We start from the raw sequence: 20493 nt of genomic DNA, 5'->3' as shown, positions 1-20493 counted from the left end.
AATGCAAAAGAAACCAAAACAGAAGAAAAGGAAAAACAAAATAAGAAAATGTTAAATGTTAAATGAAGAAAAAAAGAAGAAAAAAGGAAGAAGAAAGAAACCAAATGAAAACCAAAAAGAAAAACAAAGAAAACAAAACAAAAGAAACCAATGCAAAAGAAACCAAAACAGAAGAAAAGGAAAAACAAAATAAGAAAAGGAAGAAGAAAAGGAAGAAGAAAAGGAAGAAGGAAAGGAAGAAGGAAAGGAAGAAGAAAAGGAAGAAGAAAAGGAAAAAGAAAAGGAAGAAGAAAAGGAAAAAAACAAAATAAGAAAAGGAAGAAGAAAAGGAAGAAGAAAAGGAAGAAGAAAAGGAGTGCTCAATAATCTTATTTTTTAATTCCTCCTCCTCTATGTCCCCTTAATCTTATTTTTTAATTCCTTTATACTTAAAGAATTTTTACTACATGCAGGAGTGACATATGGCGGACGATAGAGCCGAGCCGCTTAGGGATCCGGAGGTTGAACGTTATTTAATGGGCATCATCAACAACGAGATTCCTTATGTGCCGGGCTCAGAATATGAGCAAGAAGAGGATGTAGTCTCTTCTTTTCTGAACCTTGACGGTGATCAAGAAGGCGATAATCAAGAATGTGAAGGAACGGACATTGTCGACGGAGGTCAACCGTCAACAAACGACGATCTCGAATTGCAAGTAGCAACCATCTCCGGCGAGGTATATATATACATTGAGCCTCTCGTGATACAAACTTACTGAAATGTGAATACATATGTATTAACGCGCGCGACTCTCTTTCTTTTTTTAGCCCTCGGCCGGATCGAGTACGACAAAGTGTGGCAAATCCAAGGCGATGAAAACAGGAGAAACATATGCCATTGAGTTTGTCAGTGAAACCGGCAAGCCCCTACAGCACACCTCAAAGTTTATAAACCAATGCGGAGTCGTTGTTAGAGACAACGTCCCAATCACCGTCCAGGAATGGAAGGAGCCAAAGAAGGCACGTCTTGGTTTCAGTTTTGTCGACAAGAGAACGAAAAAGGATTGCTGGAGAAAGCTTATGGAACATTTCATTCTACCTCCGGAATACAACAAAGTCGATGAATTCGGTAATGAGGTTCCGGGTGGACGTGAGAGGAGGAGGCTAGTTAAAGAGTTCGCTCTTCAGAAGATGGGCGAAGCATTCCGGAACTTCAAGAAAAATTTAACCCGTGACTATGTCAACAAGGGCAAGACTCCGGATTTCAATGGACAACATGAGAAACTGAAAGATGATTGGCCAGAATTTGTGAGGCAAAAGCAATCGGAGCATTTCAAGGAAATATCGAAAAAAATAAGGATAATGCGAGTAAGAAAAAGTTCCATCATATTATGGGGCCAGGAGGATACCGCCTTTCGGAGCCTAGGTGGCAGAAGATGGAGGAGGACCTGAGGGTGCGAGGAATCCCTCTAGGTACAGAGGGATGGGACCCAAGGGCCAAAAGCTGGTGGTACGGGCATGGGGGATCGCTAGACCCGGAGACAGGGGTGTGTGTTCACCGGAAGAAAAAGTTTGCTCCCACCCAAGCCCTTATTGACGCAATGACCCAAGCTCAAGAGGGCTTGATCAAGTTCAACAGAGAGAAAGACGCACTGACAACAGCCCTCGGGAATGATGAACACGGAGGACGTGTACGAGGCAAAGGCAAAGTTCCGTGGAAAGTAGGGTTTTCCCAGGACAACGACCCGTACTGTTACAGAAGCCGTAAGAGAAAGACGGACCGGGATGCAGATCTTATGGCGAAGTTTGCATCGGAACTCCATGAGTTGAAGCAGACCGTGCATGAACTAGTAAAAGAAAAATCGGCTGCAGGGCCGCATGAAGATCATGAAGCGGATCGCGGAAGCCAGCAGCGGAGAAGCAGCGTGGCTTCCACGGATGCCCCGCCTGGTGCTAGTGCACCGATGATCGAGATTCGTGCACCGGAGCCTCACTACCCCGTGGATGATGTAAAGGAGATGAAAGAATGTGATCTGCATTATCCCGTGGGGAACGTTTCCACGAAGGTAGCTAGCGGCAGTGCTTTACCCTGTACACCTGGAGCACTCCACCACAACAACCCCATTGCATATGGCTATGCTCGTGTCACGGTGAAAGACATAGTCCAAGGGTTTGAGGACCTGGAGATTGACAAACCTACACCCGAAGGGGAGAGAAGACTTGGAGATGTCAAGCGCCAGATCATTCTATGGAAAAAGAAGTACATAGTGTTTGCAGGCGAGGCACCAAGGCTAGCAAGTCCACCCCCCTCCGATGGTCGTGGTGGTGGTGGTGGTGGCGGTGGTGGCGGTGGTGGTGGTCGTGGTGGTTCACCTACACCTCCTTCACGCCATTCGACGCCGTCCCCCGATCCACAACCTTCGGCGGGTACGACGCCCCCCAATCCTCCTCCGGCGGGTAGGACGCCCCCCAATCCACCTCCGGCGAAGAAGCAGAAGCAGGCGGACAGCAAGGAAACCCGCTCCTGGACTATTAACCCGGACCCTTATGTACCTAAGACCACAAGGGTACCGGAGCCATCACTGAAGCCTCTCCTCCCAAGGCCTTGGGAATTTAGTGAAGCTGAAACCAAATTGGCTGCGTCTGCTGATTATGAGAAATGGAAGGCGGATATGAAGGCGATAAAAGAGCCTGAGCCCAAGCAAGTATTCACTGAGAAGCAAAAGAAGTGGGCTAAGGATTTTTTGACGACACCGTCCCAAGCCGAGCTGAATATGCCTGACGACTATGGACATGAACTTCGTAGGCAAGCAAAAATATTGAAGGAGGAGAAAGAAGAAAGTAAAAAAAGCGGGAAATAAGTTGACCAGCTCGGGATGCAGAAGGAACAATCGACCCCCCGCTGTAGTGAAAGCCGGTCCGGAAGAGGACCCCGAGATCATAGCAGCTGCGGCAGCACTTGGATTGACTGTAGCGAGTGCCATGAAACAAGCGTCCGAGATGGGTTTGACTCTTCATGCCTTCTTAGGCCTTGAGGATGCGCCAGTATGTGAGATAGCATTACAATATGTGCGGAATGGGCCTCTCGTCGAGCCTGCGCGGGAAAAGAGTCTACCACCACAAATGCGAAATCTGCTACGTTGGTACAAGCAATTCATAATATGGGCCAACAAAGAATATGTTTATGCGGATGTTATAGAGGAGCATCACACCAAACGGTACTCTGTACAAGTTCATATGAGTGAATTGTTCCAGCTGTTCAATCTGCGCGACCTCGACAAATCTATGCTGAGTTGCTACGTTCTGTAAGTGATTTATTTCTACCTCATCTCGTTCTTTATTGCCTGCACTATATATATATATTGTCCTAACTATATTGTTGCGTACGCTATTATGCAGATTGAAGATTTGGGAATGCAAAATAAGAAACATCCATGATGTTGGGTTCATTGACCCACATATCGTTAATGGACATGTGTTACAAAATCACCCCGAAGACGTGGAGATAGACTTGTACATGTTTCTTAGAAAGCATCAACTCAAAAGTCATATTCTATTTCCTTACCATTTTGGGTGAGTGTTTCTCTCTTGTGCCCATTCTCTTTTGTTTACTCCATGCATGGTATGTCTAATCGATGAGTTATGCATGACTGTGCATGTAACGTGTCCGCAGGTTCCACTGGATTCTGCTAAATATTGAACTTCACACCTCCAGAGTTCTAATCATGGACTCTATGGATTCGGATCCAAAGCGTTGGGCCGACATGAGAAAAATGCTGCAAAAGTAATTATTTTCAATCATTTGAGCTCTATATCGATCGGTCTCTTTCGTTCATTTCCTAATATCAAGTAACTAATAACTCCCTTGTTCATTTAATTTTCTTTGCCCTGTAGGGTTTGGAGACGGTTCTCAGAAGAAATTGTCGGTGAATTCAAACATGAGCTAGATTTTAGAAGGTTAGTTAATGTGGATAAGCAGCCACCGGGGACCAATCTATGTGGATACTATGTTTGTGAGAACATCCGGAGACACACCTCTGAGCGGAAGGCATCGGATAGCGTGCGGAAGGCGACGGATAACTTGCGGAGGAGGCTTAGTCCAGAAGCTCGCTTCCGACCAATTCAAGATGAATTAGCAGGATTTTTCATGAGGGAAGTCATCAATCCTAAAGGAGAACACTATACCGAGGACGAAGAAATTTATATGCATACCCGAGATTGAAACTTGTTCGAAGTTGTATATGGTCATCCATCCTAATTGTGTATGGAAACTTGTTCGAAGTTGTATATGGTCACCCGAGATTGAATATATATTATATATTCCTCTTGAATTCTTCTTGTTTGAAATTTCATATGCATGTATATAGTAGCGTAGAATATGTGTACTGAAACTTCATCAAAATTAAAATAAAACACAAAATAAAATATAAAAGAAATAAAACACTACAAATTAAAAAGAAACCAGGTTTACGGGGGCTAAAACCCTAAACCTGCGGAGGAGGCCTTTAGTCCCGGTTAGCCACGAGAACCGGGACTAAAGGTCCTCCGCCCCGACGGACCCCTGGCGCCCACGTGGACGGGCCTTTAGTCCCGGTTAGCCACGAGAACCGGGACTAAAGCCTTTAGTCGCGGTTCGTAAGAGGCGCGACTAAAGTGGGGGGGGGTCTTTAGTCGCGCATATTTAGTCCCGGTTGCACAGCCGGGACTAAAGGCCTTTGCGAACCGGGACTAAAGGCCTTTTTTCTACTAGTGCCCGCAGGAGGGGGAAAGAGTCGAAGGCGGACTTGAACGTTGGGTTCCCGACTCGCGGGCACGCCAGCAGTATCGCTGTCACGGGGCACGGCGGTTGCTTCGAGGCAGGGGGCACGTTGACGTCGTTGGCCACCATGCCGATGGCGGTGAGGGTGGCTAGTGACGCGCCAAGGCTATGGCCGGTGACGGTGATGCTGGTAGTGTGTTGTTCATTCTCGCCTTGTCTACGTACGTACTCGTATGCAGTGGCACTATGGCTATGTGTTGCTTTTGGCTAGCTAGATTTGCATACCCTTCGTGCTTAGTTGGGCCTCCATTTATAAGAAAATGGCAATGCTCCTGATCGAGCGATCCTTCCAACAATGCCGTCGTTGAGATAAGAAAATGCTACCCTAAAGAAAAAAGATACAAAAAATGTTACACCTACAGTCAATCTACAAAATTATTATGGTGGACCGTCTATTTATCAGGTACCTGAAAAATGCTATTTTTTTAAAATAATACATTTTTTATTAATTTTCATAAATATTACGCTCACTGGTAGAAAAAAGCCCTTTAGTCCCGGTTCGCAAAGGCCTTTAGTCCCGGCTGTGCAACCGGGACTAAATATGCGCGACTAAAGACCCCCCCCTTTAGTCGCGCCTCTTACGAACCGCGACTAAAGGCTTTAGTCCCGGTTCTTGTGGCTAACCGGGACTAAAGGCCCGTCCACGTGGGCGCCAGGGGTCCGTCGGGGCGGAGGACCTTTAGTCCCGGTTCTCATGGCTAACCGGGACTAAAGGCCTCCTCCGCAGGTTTAGGGTTTTAGCCCCCCTAAACCTGGTTTCTTTTTAATTTGTAGTGTTTTATTTCTTTTATATTTTATTTTGTGTTTTATTTTAATTTTGATGAAGTTTCAGTACACATATTGTACGCTACTATATACATGCATATGAAATTTCAAACAAGAAGAATTCAAGAGGAATATATAATATATATTCAATCTCGGGTGACCATATACAACTTCGAACAAGTTTGCATACACAATTAGGATGGATGACCATATACAACTTCGAACAAGTTTCAATCTCGGGTATGCATATAAATTTCTTCGTCCTCGGTATAGTGTTCTCCTTTAGGATTGATGACTTCTCTCATGAAAAATCCTGCTAATTCTTCTTGAATTGGTCGGAAGCGAGCTTCTGGACTAAGCCTCCTCCGCAAGTTATCCGTCGCGTTCCGCACGCTATTCGATGCCTTCCGCTCAGAGGTGTGTCTCCGGATGTTCTCACAAACATAGTATCCACATAGATTAGTCCCCGGTGGCTGCTTATCCACATTAACTAACCTTCTAAAATCTAGCTCATGTTTGAATTCACCAACAATTTCTTCTGAGAACCGTCTCCAAACCCTACAGGGAAAAGAAAATTAAATGAACAAGGGAGTTATTAGTTACTTGATATTAGGAAATGAACGAAAGAGACCGATCGATATAGAGCTCAAATGATTGAAAATAATTACTTTTGCAGCATTTTTCTCATGTCGGCCCAACGCTTTGGATCCGAATCCATAGAGTCCATGATTAGAACTCTGGAGGTGTGAAGTTCAATATTTAGCAGAATCCAGTGGAACCTGCGGACACGTTACATGCACAGTCATGCATAACTCATCGATTAGACATACCATGCATGGAGTAAACAAAAGAGAATGGGCACAAGAGAGAAACACTCACCCAAAATGGTAAGGAAATAGAATATGACTTTTGAGTTGATGCTTTCTAAGAAACTTGTACAAGTCTTTCTCCACGTCTTCGGGGTGATTTTGTAATACATGTCCACTAACGATATGTGGGTCAATGAACCCAACATCATGGATGTTTCTTATTTTGCATTCCCAAATCTTCAATCTGCATAATAGCGTACGCAACAATATAGTTAGGACAATATATATATATATATATATATATATATATATATATATATATAGTGCAGGCAATGAAGAACGAGATGAGGTAGAAATAAATCACTTACAAAACGTAGCAACTCAGCATAGATTTGTCGAGGTCGCGCAGATTGAACAGCTGGAACAATTCACTCATATGAACTTGTACAGAGTACCGTTTGGTGTGATGCTCCTCTGTAACATCCGCATAAACATATTCTTTGTCGGCCCATGTTACGAATTGCTTGTACCAATGTAGCAGATTTCGCATTTGTGGTGGTAGACTCTTTTCCCGCGCAGGCTCGACGAGAGGCCCATTCCGCACATATTGTAATGCTATCTCACATACTGGCGTATCCTCAAGGCCTAAGAAGGCACGAAGAGTCAAACCCATCTCGGACGCTTGTTTCATGGCACTCGCTACAGTCAATCCAAGTGCTGCCGCAGCTGCTATGATCTCGGGGTCCTCTTCCGGACCGGCTTTCACTATGAGCGGGGGGATCGATTGTTTCTTCTGCATCCCGAGCTGGTCAACTTGTTTCCCGCTTTTTCTACTTTCTTCTTTCTCCTCCTTCAATATTTTTTCTTGCCTACGAAGTTCATGTCCATAGTCGTCAGGCATATTCAGCTCGGCTTGGGACGGTGTCGTTAAAAAATCCTTAGCCCACTTCTTTTGCTTCTCAGTGAATACTTGCTTGGGCTCAAGCTCTTTTATCGCCTTCATATCCGCCTTCCATTTCTCATAATCAGCAGACGCGGCCAATTTGGTTTCAGCTTCACTAAGTTCCCAAGGCCTTGGGAGGAGAGGCTTCAGTGATGGCTCCGGTACCCTTGTGGTCTTAGGTACATAAGGGTCCGGGTTAATAGTCCAGGAGTGGGTTTCCTTGCTGTCCGCCTGCTTCTGCTTCTTCGCCGGAGGTGGATTGGGGGGCGTCGTACCCGCCGGAGGAGGATTGGGGGGCGTCATACCCGCCGGAGGTTGTGGATCGGGGGACGGCGTCGAATGGCGTGAAGGAGGTGTAGGTGAACCACCACGACCACCACCACCGCCATCACCGCCGCCACCACCACCACCACCACCATCGGAGGGGGGTGGACTTGCTAGCCTTGGCGCCTTGCCTGGAAACACTATGTACTTCTTTTTCCATAGAATGATCTGGCGCTTGACATCTCCAAGTCTTCTCTCCACTTCGGGTGTAGCTTTGTCAATCTCCAGGTCCTCAAGCCCTTGGACTATGTCTTCCACCGTGACACGAGCATAGCCATATGAAATGGGGTTGTTGTGGTGGAGTTCTCCAGGTGTACAGGGTAAAGCACTGCCGCTAGCTACCTTCGTGGAAACGTTCCCCACGGGATAATGCAGATCACATTCTTTCATCTCCTTTACATCATCCACGGGGTAGTGAGGCTCCGGTGCACGAATCTCGATCATCGGTGCACTAGCACCAGGCGGGGCATCCGTGGAAGCCACGCTGCTTCTCCGCTGCTGGCTTCCGCGATCCGCTTCATGATCTTCATGCGGCCCTGCAGCCGATTTTTCTTTTACTAGTTCATGCACGGTCTGCTTCAACTCATGGAGTTCCGATGCAAACTTCGCCATAAGATCTGCATCCCGGTCCGTCTTTCTCTTACGGCTTCTGTAACAGTACGGGTCATTGTCCTGGGAAAACGCTACTTTCCACGGAACTTTGCCTTTGCCTCGTACACGTCCTCCGTGTTCATCATTCCCGAGGGCTGTTGTCAGCGCGTCTTTCTCTCTGTTGAACTTGATCAAGCCCTCTTGAGCTTGGGTCATTGCGTCAATAAGGGCTTGGGTGGGAGCAAACTTTTTCTTCCGGTGAACACACACCCCTGTCTCCGGGTCTAGCGATCCCCCATGCCCGTACCACCAGCTTTTAGCCCTTGGGTCCCATCCCTCTGTACCTAGAGGGATTCCTCGCACCCTCAGGTCCTCCTCCATCTTCTGCCACCTAGGCTCCGAAAGGCGGTATCCTCCTGGCCCCATAATATGATGGAACTTTTTCTTACTCGCATTATCCTTATTTTTTCGATATTTCCTTGAAATGCTCCGATTGCTTTTGCCTCACAAATTCTGGCCAATCATCTTTCAGTTTCTCATGTTGTCCATTGAAATCCGGAGTCTTGCCCTTGTTGACATAGTCACGGGTTAAATTTTTCTTGAAGTTCCGGAATGCTTCGCCCATCTTCTGAAGAGCGAACTCTTTAACTAGCCTCCTCCTCTCACGTCCACCCGGAACCTCGTTACCGAATTCATCGACTTTGTTGTATTCCGGAGGTAGAATGAAATGTTCCATAAGCTTTCTCCAGCAATCCTTTTTCGTTCTCTTGTCGACAAAACTGAAACCAAGACGTGCCTTCTTTGGCTCCTTCCATTCCTGGACGGTGATCGGGACGTTGTCTCTAACAACGACTTCGCATTGGTTGATAAACTTTGAGGTGTGCTGTAGGGGCTTGCCGGTTTCACTGACAAACTCAATGGCATATGTTTCTCCTGTTTTCATCGCCTTGGAATTGCCACGCTTTGTCGTACTCGATCCGGCCGAGGGCTAAAAAAAGAAAGAGAGTCGCGCGCGTTAATACATATGTATTCACATTTCAGTAAGTTTGTATCACGAGAGGCTCAATGTATATATATACCTCGCTAGAGGTGGTTGCTACTTGCAATTCGAGATCGTCGTTTGTTGACGGTTGACCTCCGTCGACAATGTCCGTTCCTTCACCTTCTTGATTATCGCCTTCTTGATCACCGTCAAGGTTCAGAAAAGAAGAGACTACATCCTCTTCTTGCTCATATTCTGAACCCGGCACATAAGGAATCTCGTTGTTGATGATGCCCATTAAATAACGTTCAGCCTCCGGATCCCGATGCGGCTCGGCTCTATCGTCCGCCATATGTCACTCCTGCATGTAGTAAAAATTCTTTAACTATAAAGGAATTAAAAAATAAGATTAAGGGGACATAGAGGAGGAGGAATTAAAAAATAAGATTATTGAGCACTAATTTGCATAGAAGTTTTTGTTTAGCATTGCCAAGTATTTTGTTTTTCCTTTTCTTTTTTCTTTTCTTCTTCCTTTTCTTCTTCCTTTTCTTATTTTGTTTTTCTTGGTTTTCATTGGTTTTCTTTGTTTCTTTCTTGATTTTCTTGATTTCATTCCTTTGCATTGGTTTGTTTTGTTTTGTTTTCTTTGTTTTTCTTTTTGTTTTGTTTTGTTTTGTTTTTCTTTTGTTTTGTTTTTTTTCTTTGTTTTTCTTTTGTTTTTCTTTGTTTTGTTTTGTTTTTGTTTTGTTTTTGTTTTGTTTTTCTTTTGTTTTTCTTTGTTTTTCTTTGTTTTGTTTTCTTTGTTTTTCTTTGTTTTCTTTTGTTTTTCTTTTGTTTTCTTTGTTTTTCTTTTGTTTTGTTTTGTTTTTGTTTTGTTTTTGTTTTGTTTTGTTTTGTTTTGTTTTCTTTGTTTTTCTTTGTTTGTTTTCCTTGTTTTTCTTTGTTTTCTTTTGTTTTTCTTTTGTTTTTGTTTTGTTTTCTTTGTTTTTCTTTTGTTTTTCTTTGTTTTGTTTTCTTTGTTTTTCTTTTGTTTTTCTTTGTTTTCTTCTGTTTTTCTTTTGTTTTTGTTTTGTTTTCTTTGTTTTTCTTTTCTTTTCTTCTGTTTTTCTTTTGTTTTCTTCTGTTTTTCTTTTGTTTTTGTTTTGTTTTCTTCTGTTTTTCTTTTGTTTTCTTTGTTTTTCTTCTGTTTTTCTTTTGTTTTCTTCTGTTTTTCTTTTGTTTTTGTTTTGTTTTCTTCTGTTTTTCTGTTGTTTTCTTTGTTTTTCTTCTGTTTTTCTTTTGTTTTTGTTTCGTTTTCTTTGTTTTTCTTTATTTTTCTTTGTTTTGTTTTCTTTGTTTTTCTTTGTTTTCTTCTGTTTTTCTTTTGTTTTTGTTTTGTTTTCTTTGTTTTTTTCTGTTTTCTTTTGTTTTTCTTTTGTTTTGTTTTTCTTTGTTTTCTTCTGTTTTTCTTTTGTTTTTCTTTTGTTTTTCTTTGTTTTCTTTGTTTTTCTTTTCTTTTGTTTTTTCCTTCGTTTGTGGCGGCGGCGGCGGGAGGCGGAGGACGGCAGGCGGCGGCGGGAGGCGGAGGACGGCAGGCAGGCGGCGGGAGGCGGAGGACGGCAGGCGGCGGCGGGAGGCGAAGGACGGCAGGCAGGCAGGCGGCGGGAGGCGGAGGACGGCAGGCGGAGGACGGCAGGCAGGCGGCGGCGGGCGGCGGGCAGGGGCAGCGGGCGGCGGGCAGGGGCAGGGGCAGCGCGTCGGGCGGCGGGCAGGGGCAGGGCAGGGCAGGGGCGGCGGCGAGGCGCAGGGGCAGGGCGGGGGCGGCGGCGGAGCTCACTGGGGCAGGGCAGGGGCGGCGGCGAGGCGCAGGGGCAGGGCAGGGGCGGCGGCGGAGCTCACTGGGGCAGGGGCGGTGGCGCGCAGGGCAGAGGAAGTGGGGGGCGGCGGAGCTCACTGGGGCAGGGGCGGCGGCGTCGATCGGCGTCGGGGCAGCAGCCTGGCGGCGTCGGCGCCGATCGGCGTCGGGGCAGGCATTCGGCGTCGAGAGGAGAATGGGAGGCGGCGGAAACTGCTAAGTGCTATATATATAGACAGAGCTTTACTCCCGGTTGGGGAGGCGGAACGTGACTAAAGGTACCCTTTAGTCCCGGTTGGGGACACCCACCGCGACTAAAGGGTACCTTTAGTCGCGGTCCGCCTCCCCAACTGAGACTAAAGGTTTTTCGCGGCGCTTTCGTTCCCGCGCAGAAAGAGCCTTTAGTCGCGGTTCGTGTCACGAACCGCGACTAAAGGTCCTTTTTCATATAAAATAAAACTAATTCATTTTAAAATCTTAAAAATACAATTATATATCAAAAAAATCAGAAAAATAAAACTAATTCATTTTAAAATCTTAAAAATACAAATAATATATCAAAAAAATCAGAAAAATAAAACTAATTCATTTTAAAATCTTGACAATACAAATAATATATCAAAAATATCAGAAAAATAAAACTAATTCATTTTAAAATCTTAAAAATACAATTATATATCAAAAAAATTAGAAAAATAAAACTAATTCATTTTAAAATCTTAAAAATACAATTATATATCAAAAAAATCAGAAAAATAAAACTAATTCATTTTAAAATCTTAAAAATACAAATAATATATCAAAAAAATCAGAAAAATAAAACTAATTCATTTTAAAATCTTGAAAATACAAATAATATATCAAAAAAATCAGAAAAATAAAACTAATTCATTTTAAAATCTTAAAAATACAATTATATATCAAAAAAATTAAAAAATAAAACTAATTCATTTTAAAATCTTAAAAATACAAATAATATATCAAAAAAATCAGAAAAATAAAACTAATTCATTTTAAAATCTTAAAAATACAAATAATATATCAAAAAATTCAGTTCATCGATCCCTTGAAGGTTTGACAAAAGGTTTGACACATCATTCAGTTCATCGACCAAATACAAATCATCCGGATTCGCCATCGTACGTTTTAATTCACATGATCCATTCAACAAAGTTTGGTACAATAAATTATGACACATCAATTCTTCCCTTGTGTCCCTGCTTGCTTACGATTGTGCCGTATCCATGGAGCATCCTCATCATTTAACTTAATGCTTGGGTCAGTGTTCACTTTGAAGGGCGGAATTTCACCAAACATATTATAATCTTCTGACATGTCTGTCTTGTCCTCCACTCCCACGATGTTTCTTTTCCCTGAAAGAACAATGTGGCGCTTTGGATCATCGCATGATGTACTGATCGTTTTCTTATCTTTCCGTTTCCTCGGTTTGCTACTCATGTCCTTCAAATAAAAAACCTGAGCGACATCTTTGGCAAGGACGAATGGTTCGTCAAGGTAACCAAGATTGTTGAAATCCACCATTGTCATTCCGTATTGCTCGTCCACCTTTACCCCACCTCCTGTTAGCTTGAACCATTTGCACCGGAACAAAGGGACCTTAAAGGAGGTTCCATAGTCAAGTTCCCATATCTCCTCTATGTAACCATAATATGTGACCTTTCGCCCATTCTCGGTTGCTGCATCAAAACGGACACCACTGTTTTGGTTGGTGCTCTTTTTATCTTGGGCGATGGTGTAAAATGTATTCCCATTTATCTCGTACCCTTGGAAAATCGTTATAGTCAAAGATGGTTTCTTGGCCAACATGTACAGCTGATCTCCAACATCATCATTGTCATTCATTAAATGTTTTCGCAACCAACTGCCGAAAGTCTCCATGTGGGCCTTTCTAATCCAGGATTCAGGCTTCCCCGGGTTGTCCGAGCGTAAAATATTCTTGTGTTGCTCGAAGTACGGAGCCACCAAGCTGGAATTTTGCAGAACTGTGTGGTGTGCTTCAGTCATAGAATGACCGTCCATACATATCGTGGATTTCCTTCCGATCTTGCCTTTTCCACTTAGTCTCCCCTCGTGCCGCGATTGAGGAATACCAATCGGCTTAAGGTCAGGAACATAGTCAATACAGAACTCACTTACCTCCTCATTTCCATAGCCCTTGACGATGCTTCCTTCTGGCCTAGCACGGTTACGAACATATTTCTTTAATACTCCCATGAACCTCTCAAAGGGGAACATATTGTGTAGAAATACATGACCGAGAATGGAAATCTCTTCGACTAGGTGGAGCAGGAGGTGCGTCATAATATCGAAGAAGGATGGTGGGAACACCAACTCGAAACTGACAAGGCATTGGACCACATCGTTCTGTAACCGTGGTAGATCTTCTGGATTGATTACCTTCTGAGAGATTGCATTGAGGAATGCACATAGCTTCACAATGGCTACTCGAACATTTTCCGGTAGGAGCCCCCTCAAAGCAATCGGAAGCAATTGCGTCATAATCACGTGGCAGTCGTGAGACTTCAGGTTTTGGAACTTTTTCTCCGCCATGTTTATTATTCCCTTTATATTCGACGAGAAGCCAGACGGGACCTTCATACTGCTCAGGCATTAAAAAAAATGACCTTCTCTTCTTTGGTAAGAGCGTAGCTGGCACGACCTTGAAACCATTCCGGATGCCGGTCATCTGGGTCTTTCAAAAGTTGCTGGTCCTGCCGTGCTTCCCTTGTATCATTTGTCTTCCCATACACGCCCAAGAAGCTTAGCAGGCTCACGCAAATATTCTTCGTAACATGCATCACGTCGATTGCAGAGCGGACATCTAGGACTTTCCAATATTCTAGCTCCCAAAATATAGATTTCTTCTTCCACATGGGTGCGTGCCCGTCAACTCCCCGCGGAACTGATTGTCCGCCAGGACCCTTTCCAAAGATGACTTTCAAATCCTTGACCATATCAAATATCTCAGCACCAGTACGTTCCGCAGGCTTCGGCCGGTGATCTGCCTTGCCATTGAAATGCTTGCCTTTCTTTCTTACATTATGATTTCGGGGAAGAAATCGACGATGACCCAGGTACACGTTCTTCTTACAATTAACCAAATGTACACTTTCAGTCTCATGTAAGCAGTGCATGCATGCATTGTATCCCTTATTTGTCTGTCCCGAAAGGTTACTGAGAGCAGGCCAATCGTTGATGGTTACAAGAAGCAACGCTCGTAGGTCAAATTCCTCTGCTTTGTGTTCATCCCAGACACGTACACCAGGTCTGGCCCACAACTGTAAAAGTTCATCAACTAATGGCCTTAGGTAAACATCGATGTCGTTCCCGGGTTGCTTTGGACCTTGGATGAGCACTGGCATCATAATGAACTTCCGCTTCATGCACAACCAAGGAGGAAGGTTGTAGATGCATAGAGTCACGGGCCAGGTGCTATGGCTGGAGCTCTGCTCGCCAAAAGGATTCATGCCATCAGTACTTAGACCAAATCTTATGTTCCTCGCGTCAGCTGCAAAATCTTTGAACACTCTGTCGATCTTTCTCCATTGCGTTCCATCAGCGGTGTGTCTCAACTCCCCGTCGGACTTACGGTCCTCTTTGTGCCATCGCAACGACTTGGCATGCTTTTTGTTCCTGAACAGACGTTTCAACCGTGGTATTATAGGAGCATACCACATCACCTTGGCGGGAACCCTCTTCCTGGGTTTCTCGCCCTCAACATCGTCACCAGGGTCATCGCCTCTGATCTTATAACGCAATGCAATGCATACAGGGCATTCATTCAAATTCTCGTATTCACCGCGGTAGAGGATGCAGTCGTTAATGCATGCATGTATCTTCAGAACCTCTAAACCTAGAGGGCAGACAACTTTCTTTGCTTCGTACGTACTGGCGGGCAACTCGTTATTCTTCGGAAACATATTCTTCAACATTTTCAGCAAATTTTCAAATGATGAGTCACCTACACCTTCCTGTGCCTTCCATTTTAGCAAATCCAGTGTGCAGCCCAGCTTTTTCAGACTATTATCGCATCCTGGATACAACGACTTTTTGTGATCCTCTAACATGCGATCCAAATTATCCCTATCCTTGTCAGTTTCGCAGCGTCTCCGTGCATCAGCAATGGTCCGACCAAGATCATCAGCGGGCTCATCATGTGCCTCTTCTTCACCTTCACCTAACCCTTCCCCACCTTCAGCATCATCCTCCATGAAAGTATCACCGAAATGAACATGATAGTTGTCATCGATATCATCCCCTTCTTCATCTTCTTCCATTCTAACCCCTCTTTCTCCATGCTTGGTCCAACAATTATAGCTGCGCATGAAACCGTGCCGAAGCAGGTGCATGTGAACGTCTCTTGAGGAGGAGTAACCCTTCTGATTCTTACAGACAGCACATGGACAGATAATAAAACCTTGCTGCTTGTTCGCATTTGCCACTACGAGGAAATCTTTCAAACCCGTAGTGAACTCGCCGGAGAGTCGGGGACCGTACATCCATTGCCGATTCATCTGCATTATTATTATATAAAGTATATAATTAACCATCATGCATTTGTTAAACTAACTAGCTAAAAATAATACAAATTAAACAATGAACTACACACATGCATATTTTATCAATGACACATGAAAGGTTCAAGTTGCTAACCGCGATCTCGGAGGAAAAATAAATGAGAAAGCTCAAGTGTGGCTCGGACACTTCATATCATGTTTGTTTCAGGCTCTCGGGCATTTCATCGAACACCTTGTGTGCATAGGAGGAACCAAAAGCAAACCCACCACCCCCTTCTGAATATTGTGAAGTGAGCTGAGTGAAGTGAAGTGAGCTGAGTCCTATATATAGGGATGGGCCTTTAGTCCCGGTTGGCCTGGCCAACCGCGACTAAAGGCCTTCGGGGACCTTTAGTCCCGGTTGGCCAGGCCAACCGGGACTAAAGCCCCTCCCGTCCGCCAGCTGTCGACCGAGCTCGCTGGGCCCAGATAGTTGGTCGCGGGTCTCCTCCCGAACCGCGACTAAAGACCCCTTTTGTCGCGGTTCGATTATTTTGGGGACTAATGGGGGCGTATGGAAGCCTCTTTTTCTACTAGTGGGGCACTCCACATGGCGAATGCCAAAGACATTGTGCCACAGAACCCTCCCTCCGTGCTGCTAATGTGGTACGTGGACAGCGCGACAGCAACGATCGAAATTGACACGGACCGGTCACCCTACGTGTTTCACAAAATATTCACCCACCACGTCCTCGAGCTGTACCGGCACGGTGTCGCAGGGGATCATGGAGACAAGGAGGAGTTCAAACTAGTGGTTCCCTGCGACTTGGCACTGGTGAACAAGACTACCGACCTGCTGGAAGACGAATACCCAGTGCCGGCGAGCTGGTGGGTCGTCAACAAGAAATGCATGGTCAAGGGCACCGATGGCCAGTGGAAACTCGATGACTACGAAAAAGCATAGTTAAGTGGTTAAGACGGTATACAACATCGTTCCATATGGATTCGGAATGTACTATGCTCTTGTTCTTGCTTGTGTGTTTGCATTTCAATCATGTTGTCGGGCGTGAATATTTGTAGCAGATGACGGCCTGGCCGATCATTCAGTTATTGTCCTTCTGTTTCATGCCTCCTACAAGTCTCGCTATATCATGTACTTCAGCCTTTTTTAACAGGACAAAATTTGTAGTTAGAAATGGTACTACCACGAGATTTTGGGAGGATACTTGGCTAGGGGAGACGCCCCTTGCACTCCAATATCCCTCTCTCTATAATATTGTTCAGCGAAGAGATGCTTATGTTGCAACAGTATTACATTCCAATCCTCTTAATATTCAATTCAGGAGGATGTTAGCTGGGAACCGTTGGAAAGTTTGGCTCCATCTTATGAGAAGATTGATGGATGTTCAACTATCTCAATAGCCTGACCAGTTGCGCTGGAAACTAACAAAGAATGAAGAGTTTTCGGTTAAATCCATGTATTTGGATGTTATCAATTCTAGCTCTATTCCTCATTCGAAATATGTTTGGAAAGTCAAAGTTCCTTTAAAGATTAAAGTGTTTATGTGGTTTGTCCATAAACAAGTCATTCTAACCAAGGACAATTTGGCACAACACAACTGGACAGGATCTACAAGATGTAGTTTCTGTGAGAGTGATGAATCCATCAAACACCTCTTCTTCTTTTTTGCGACTGTCAAACACCTCTTCTTCTTTTTTGCGACTGTCAAACACCTCTTTCTTGACTGCCATTCGGCAAAAAAATTATGACGGTTGGTCCACATAGCATTTAATATTACTCCTCTGAATACTATCAACACGTTATTTGGGACGTGACTAGATGGGATAGATTCCGAAACAGCGAGACATATCCGTGTAGGAGTACGTGCTTTATTGTGGGCAGTTTGGAACTGCCGAAATGATTTGGTTTTTAACAGAACAACAAATATTCATTTCTTGCAGGTTATCTTCCGGGCCACTACACTGATTCTTTTGTGGTCGCTACTTACTCCGACGGATGCCAGGGAGCGTTTGGTTACTGGATCTATCCAATGGGAGATGGTAGCTCGGGATATCTTCAACCGGTTTGGATGACGGTCATGTAATAGGATAGATATTTAGTTTCCTATCTTAATTTGTGGCTGCCGGTTGTGGCTGTCCTTTTGTTTTGCTTTTGCTCTTTGTGAGCTTTTTTACTTTTCGAGACATGAAGACTTTTTGTTGAACGCCTTGCTTATCAATGATATGGCAGTATGCATCGTTCTGATGCAGAGGCCGGGGATAACCTTCTTTAAAAACAATCATGTACTTATGCATTGCTTCATTGCTTTTAAAAATGTGATATCCCATGTCTAAAAGAGCTTCTTCTTTTTTAATCTAAAGTGGCATGTTCTTGGTGTTTTTTTATTTTTTGAAAAGGAGGCTTATCTCCGGCCTCTGCATCAATCGATGCATGCAGCCATATTATTAAAATCAAAACAAGATCTTAAGTTCCACGGAAACTCAAAATCTGAGCAAGAAAGATAAACAAATCTATAAAACGCCACACCAGGCGAGAAAGCGCCACATCCGGCTATAAAAAACAGCCTACGATGCCTACACACCTAGCCTATTATTAGCTCCCCATTCAAATCGGCTGAAGATAACCCATGCAACCGTCACCCATCGGCTGCACCCAATAACCATAAGCTCCCTGTAGTCCGCATGAGTGAGTAACGACCAAATATGGATCCAGGCAGTAGCTCAGTAAATAACCTGCAAAAAATTAGTGAAATTTGTCCCATTAAAAACCAGATCATTTCGAGTGTTCCATATAGCCCATAATAGTGCACATATCCCTATCCGAATATGTTTAGTTGTGTGCATGTCTACTCCATTAAGCCATGACCCAAATAATGTGTTTATACACATTGGAGGATTAACATTAAAAGCTATATGAATGGATTGTCATAACAGTTTTTCAAGTGGACATTCGAGAAAGAGGTGTTTAATTGTCTCATTTTGATCACAAAAACAACATCTAGATTGACCGACCCAATTCCTTTTCATCAGATTATCTTTGGTCAAGATGGCTCCTTTATGGACAAACCACATAAAGATCTTGATGTGGAGTGGAACTTAAATCTTCCATATGTGCAAAGACCTCGACAATGGCCCGGAATCAATTAAGTCCAAATACATGGATTTGACAGAGAGTACTCCATTCGTGGTTAATTTCCAACTAATTGTATCTGCCTGATCTGAAAGTTGAACATCGATCAACCTACGTACCAGGTGTAACCAAGAATTCCAACGTTTCCCTACAAGAGAGCTCCTAAATTGGATATTAAGTGGTACTGAGTTTAATACTATGGCGACATAATCGTCCTTACGTTGCACAATATTATATAGAGAGGGGTATTGTAAGGCCAGGGGCGTCTCCCCTAGCCAAGTGTCCTCCCAGAACCTATTAGAAGTACCACTACCAATTAGGAACTTCACCCGCTGGAAGAAAGTTACTTTTGTCTTTATTAACCCTTTCCAAAAGGGTGAGTCTGTTGGGCTTGCACTCACCTGGGCCAAAGTCTTAGTATGCAGGTATTTATTCCGCAAGATTTGTACCCACATGCCTTCGGACTCTGTCGATAATCTGTATAACCATTTTCTAAGCAAACATCTATTATTTACCTCTAAATTCCAGATCCCTAACCCGCCCTGGTCCTTGGGTCTACACATAATATCCCATGTAGCCAGTCTATATTTCTTCTTGGCCTCGTCACTTTGCCAGAAGAAACGGGATCTGTAAAAGTCCAATCTTTTCCGTACCCCTACCGGTACTTCAAAGAAAGATAGGAGGAACATTGGCAAACTCGTCAAAACCGACTTAATCATCATCAGCCTTCCTCCGTAAGACATGAGCTTGCCCTTCCAGCATCTCAATTTTTTTTTCAAATCTATCCTCTATACATTTTCATTCTTTGTTCGTTAACCATCTATGGTGAATTGGGATCCCTAGATAACTAAAGGGTAGGGATCCCATTTCACAACCGAATAAGCTTCTCTAATTATCCTGTTCTTAAGCAGAACAGTTCGCTTTTATTGAAATTGATTTTGAGCCCGGACAATTGCTCGAAAAGGCATAAAATAAGCTTCATATTCCTAGCTTTTGCAAGATCGTGTTCCATGAAAATAATAGTATAATCTGTGTATTGTAAGACGGAGACGCCCCCCTCTACAAGATGGGGAACGAGACCTCCTACTTTGCCACTCTCTTTAGCCCGACTAATAAGTACTGCCAACATATCTGCTACGATATTAAACAACACAGGAGACATGGAGTCTCCCTCTCTTAGTCCCTTACGAGTCTTGAAATAATGACCGGTGTCATCATTGACCTTTATCCCGACACTGCCTTTCTGTATGAATGAATCCACTTGAGACCTCCAGGTATCATTGTATCCCTTCATACGCAAGGTTGCTGTAGGAAGGGTCATTTGACCTTATCATACGCTTTTTCAAAATCCACTTTGAAGACAACCCCATCGAGTTTCATCGAGTGAATTTCGTGCAACATTTCATGTAGGACTACCATCCCTTCTAGGATTTGTCGTCCTGACATGAAAGCAGTTTGAGTGGGTTGCACAACTGAATGTGCAACCTGCGTCAACCTATTCGTGCCAACCTTTGTAAAGATCTTAAAGCTTACATTGAGAAGAGATATTGGGTCTAAACTGCTTAATGCGAATGACTTCCACCTTCTTTGGCAACAACGTTATTGTTCCAAAATTGAGGTGGAACAAATTTAGGTGGCCTTCAAATAAATCATGGAACATAGGCATGAGATCACTCTTTATGATATGCCAACATCTTTGATAGAATTCAGCCGGGAACCCGTCTGGCCTGGGCGCTTTATTATGTTTCATTTGTGTTATGGCATCGAACACCTATTTCT

The 20493-nt window shown here is 43.9% G+C and overlaps 1 protein-coding gene across 1 annotated transcript; it reads left to right on the top strand.

The window, feature by feature from the left end:
• Positions 1–16173: 16173 nt before the first annotated feature.
• LOC141039170 (phospholipase A1-II 7-like) lies at positions 16174–16527 on the top strand. Its single transcript, XM_073506485.1, has one exon. The coding sequence runs from the start codon at positions 16174–16176 to the stop codon at positions 16525–16527; it is 354 nt and encodes a 117-aa protein (XP_073362586.1).
• The last annotated feature ends 3966 nt before the right edge of the window (positions 16528–20493 follow it).

The sequence above is a fragment of the Aegilops tauschii genome, chromosome 1, assembly GCF_002575655.3.
Source record: "Aegilops tauschii subsp. strangulata cultivar AL8/78 chromosome 1, Aet v6.0, whole genome shotgun sequence".
NCBI classification, from domain to species: Eukaryota; Viridiplantae; Streptophyta; class Magnoliopsida; order Poales; family Poaceae; genus Aegilops; species Aegilops tauschii.
Note: the sequence above shows the minus strand (reverse complement) of the source record. Positions and strands in the feature narration are given on the sequence as shown.